The 4,573-nt window shown below is 45.2% G+C and overlaps 1 protein-coding gene across 1 annotated transcript; it reads right to left on the bottom strand.

Moving 5' to 3' along the window:
• Window positions 1-2,647: 2,647 nt before the first annotated feature.
• LOC146560011 (uncharacterized) lies at window positions 2,648-4,269 on the bottom strand. The gene has a single exon (XM_085243825.1). It carries the CDS (start codon window positions 4,051-4,053, stop codon window positions 3,322-3,324), a length of 732 nt encoding a protein of 243 aa, XP_085099951.1. The 5' UTR covers window positions 4,054-4,269; the 3' UTR covers window positions 2,648-3,321.
• Between the last annotated feature and the right edge of the window lie 304 nt (window positions 4,270-4,573).

The following is a 4,573-nucleotide window of genomic DNA, read 5'->3' on the forward strand; positions in this document are numbered from 1 at the left end:
TGTAGATATATGAGTCATTTAGATCCAGGTAATCTTCACCCGACGATGAGATGTAAAACTCGATCGGCCCTCCATCAGTGATTGCAGATACAGGTGGGATTTCAATAAATGTACTTTTCTCAATGCTAGTCTGTGTGTATGGGACAGTAAAAAGATCGAGCTCTGTTTTTACACATTCTCCAGAATGACTGTGTAACAGTGCCATTTAGAATATGTCAAGCGCTGCAGTTTTTGAACGAGTGGTTCTGGGTCTCTTCACTCTGCGTGACGGTGTCCGTTTGGTGGCTCTCCTGCTAGGTTTTGTGGTTTTACGCTTTTTAGACAACGGCTGCCCTGGGGGTGGGGTCTTAGATGGTTTGGGCGTATACACATACAAGCCGTTACCGTCCTGCTTAGTGGTTGAGGGTCTGGTTATGTTGGTTATGACATCAGACACTATGCCCGATGCGGCTGTTTTTAGGTGTGGTTTGACTATGCTGACTCCTTTTTTAAACAGCGGTACTGCAAATCTAAACAAGCTACGGAACAACCCACCCAGACCTGTCCCATATTGTGTACTGGTCCCAACATACCCTCCGAGCTCTCCACCAGCCTGTGATAAGTAGTATTTTACATATTTTGAGTCATCAGAGTTGTAGACGGCCATCCTTTTTTTTTCAAAAATGCTGTGTTATCGGTCGGAAGTGTAACTTGACAAACACTTTGCCGTATAAAAAGGGTATGTGTTGATTTCGATCGTCTTTCAAATCAATTTCTATGTCGTCGATTAATGTCTTTGACACAGGTGTGTAGTGTGGGCTGTCAAATTGTAGAATAGGCAACCGGCGGTCATCGTCTGTAATATTTATAGCTCTTAATAGCCTCGCGTGGGCGTCACCCACAAGCTGGTAATCAACGATATCTCCATAAATAAAGATGTTATATTTTCCCCCGTATATGTCTGCGGGGTGCGGGGCATATGTGTTTTTATAATGAAGTGCAAACGGTTCTCCTGTTTTGAATCCTAGGATTTCCGCCAGTCTCCCTCTAAATGTGAGAATAGTCCCCCTAGGCCCCATAACACAGGCATGGTTACTAACGGCGTTGTACTGCATTTTAATGTCTCCAGTGGCTTGGTGCTGTTGACATTTAAAATTAAATTCTTTTATTATCTGTTCCACAGATGCATAATGGCCCACAGACAGTTCGATCATGGTTATGGCTATGGTTCCGTCTTTGACGGGGTCATGAATTTCCACTTCCGAATCTGATTGTGGAAAAGTCCGCCATATGCGTGGGTACTGTATCTCTATAACAGCGACCTCATATGGCTGATCCAAAACAATAGGTTTTGCTAGCTTTGTTCTAAAATTAGATATCTTATTACCCGGGTAAACATGTGATGAAGCATTCGAGAAGAGGCTTACATAGAAGCCTGCATTGTTGTTCTTTTTATTCATGCTTTCTCAGTCTATGCTCAGTGTTGAATGAATGTGTGTAGAGCTGCGTCATCTGAGTTAATTACGCCTCAACGATGTCTTTTTCTGGAATCCACGAATTAAAGCTGTTGGGCCATCCTAGCCATTTCACTAGCACCTGCTTTTTCCGACCCACTTTTTTTCTAGCCAATATGTTTTCAATTTTAAATGTTTTGTTTTCATCAACAACCACACGTTGTATCTCAGGCTCATAAAATGACCCTTTCAATACCTCTCCTGCTAGATCCACTAGTCTGTACACTGGGGGCTGTCTCCCTATACGTTCCTTGACTGTGAAAATCTCATCGGTGTAGGTCTGCTCGTATCCTTTTCGAAACTTTCCTCTCAGTTTTGATATTCGTACAGTGTCACCGATATTAAATTTAAAGCGCAGTTCCCTCTGAGGCCTCGTTTTGTACAGCGCGTTGAAGACCGACTTCTCATTATCCTTATTCACCTCTGCCGGAGCCATTTGGATAGATCTGTGATAAGCATTGTTATATGCTTGTGTGAGATCTGGTATGATATCTACATATCTCCGGGAGTTGGCTGATGTTAAGTACTTCCACATTCTACCCTTGAAGCTACGATTGAATCTCTCGACAATACTGCATTTAACCTCGCTAGCTGTTGAGAAATGCTTGATATTATATCGCTTCATTAGCTGTTTAAAGGTTGCATTATAAAACTCTTTGCCTTCATCTGTTTGTAGTTTCACAGGGATCCTACCCTCACTAAGTATATCTTCAAAAGCAGCTGATACAACAGACCCTGTCTTGTTTGTTAGGCATCTAACCCATGCGTATTTTGAGAATACATCTATACATGTTAGCAGATATCTCACATTATCATTATCTGTCACATATTCACACATGTCAACCAGATCGGCTTGAAACTGTTTGTCGACCCCTGTCACCAATACTCTATTTCTGGGGAAATGGATCCTCGCAGGTTTATGGAGTGTGTAGGTGTCGTCTTGTTCTAAATAATGTTTGACCTGAGATAGTGGAGGTGTTACACCTGATGCCTCCCCTGCCGCTATACGTAGCTTATTTAAACTGGCTAACCCCGCAGGATGGGCTGGATCATGATATATTTTATGCAATGTGCTTTCCATGATTTACAAACCACAAATGACTATGATGTTGATGTTAACAAGTCTTTTTATTTAATTTTCACAAAGACACAATCACAGACAATGGATACTTGGACACCCCACATTAAACCAGATGTAACCCAGCCCAGTAGTTTCCAATCATGCGGAGCATGGCTGGTTTAACACGGCGGGCGCAAGTACTTGCATCTAGCAGGTGCCCAATGTTGTCATTAATGGCGCATACTATATATCGCTCTGATCTCAGTTCACACATGATGTGTTCTGCAACTCTGCGGATTTGTGTTCCAGACCCATCTGCAGTGGATGAGCGTACAAACAGCCGGATGGCAGGGATGAATCGGTCAGTCTGGAGCCTTATCATCACATCATCATAGTAGGTGTCGAAGAAATACTCAGACAATTCCTGCAAGCAGCTGTGTTGCACCTGACTGGGGTGGCCTGTTTGGCATCCGTAACATGTCTCTTGTATAAACTCATTCAAAGCCAACATTAACAGGTGGAGAGTTGCGAGTTTGATGTCGATTACAGTTTCATCCCACAGGTCTGATATGAGGGGGTCCTGCGAGCATTGTGGTGAGGGTGGTGGAGTCTGGGGGGTCGGGATTAGCAGCTCTGTTGATGGTGACTCCAACAGGTCCCACGAGGGCGTGTCATTCTCTGTAAAATGAAAACCACAAGCTCTTAATTTGTCACATAGATACACACTCAACCCCACACACCCGCACATTAAACCTACCAGTTTATTGTTTAGCTGTCGGAAGGTCTTATGATTTTAGGTTTACACAGGGTACCAGGCAAACCAGTCTTCGGACAACTCGCCAGATCGTCAAAAACAAGGCGCTTTCTAATACTCTCGTACGCAGTGTTGAGTCTGTCCCTCTTGATCGCGTCATCAATCTGGCTAAACAGACGCGACAAACCTCTCCAGTCGCACCACTGTATAAAAAACAAGTCCTTAAACCATCTTGTGCGCTCTTCGAGGTTTAGAGGGTATGGATTTAACCTCCAGTTTTCAAGCCCTCTGGAAGCAATAAGACTATCCCTGTCATCACATACACTGAGAAAAATAAAGTCGTCGGGGTTGCGATTGAAACGATCAGCCTCAACCCTGTAAAGCTCAGGGCCTGATGCACTGTTCCACTGGGAAACATACAGCAGCTCTGGGAAACCCACATTGTCCAGGTCCGCACACACTACGGTGCGGAAGAGCTTCCAGTTTTTAGTAGACATGACTTGGGCTTCCCCCCAAAACAATCCCTCACCACAATCTACACTAAGCACAACTGTCCCTTCGGTATATTTAATGGCATACACATACCCTTCGACGCCTCGATATTCTAACTTGAATACAGTTCCATCTGCGGCATTTCCACAGCGTTGCTTTTTACGTTGAGGACCCCGACTGCATACTCCTGAAGACATACCTAGAGTGCCTGTGGCATGGGCGATGTCCTGGCTGGGTGTCATTCCGAGCTCCATAGGTCGATGCGTCGGGGATCCTTAGCGAGCGCGATGTGTCGGTGCTCTAGGTCGATGCGTCGGGGATCCTTAGCGCAATGTGTCGGTGCTCTAGGTCGATGCGTCGGGGATCCTTAGCGCGATGTGTCGGTGCTCCTCAGACCGTGGCGGTGATGCTCTTAGAATGTGAAAGGATCTCTTTTATACCCATACAACCTAGCACATCCCACTAGGAGGAGTCGTTCCCGCCCAGAGGGTAAGAACACCTGAACGCGCATGCGCACACACACGAAACTGGTCAAATCGGTTGTCAAACCGGCCAAACCGGTTGTCAAACCGTTTGGTTGGCCGCCATCTTGGACTAGTGCCATCGAATTACTGAACGCGCATGCGCACACGCACGAAACCGGTCAAACCGGTTGTCAAACCGGTTTGGTTGGCCGCCATCTTGGACAGGTGCCATCGTATTACTACTGACAGTTCATGTAATTGTTTTTGAAACGCACAAAAGGGCAGAACAGTCACAAAATTTAACATAGGC

The sequence above is a fragment of the Mchenga conophoros genome, linkage group LG14 (assembly GCF_057382185.1).
Source record: "Mchenga conophoros isolate Kocher_MC1m ecotype Shallow Benthic linkage group LG14, M_conophoros_male_GT1.1, whole genome shotgun sequence".
In the NCBI taxonomy this organism is placed as follows: Eukaryota; Metazoa; Chordata; class Actinopteri; order Cichliformes; family Cichlidae; genus Mchenga; species Mchenga conophoros.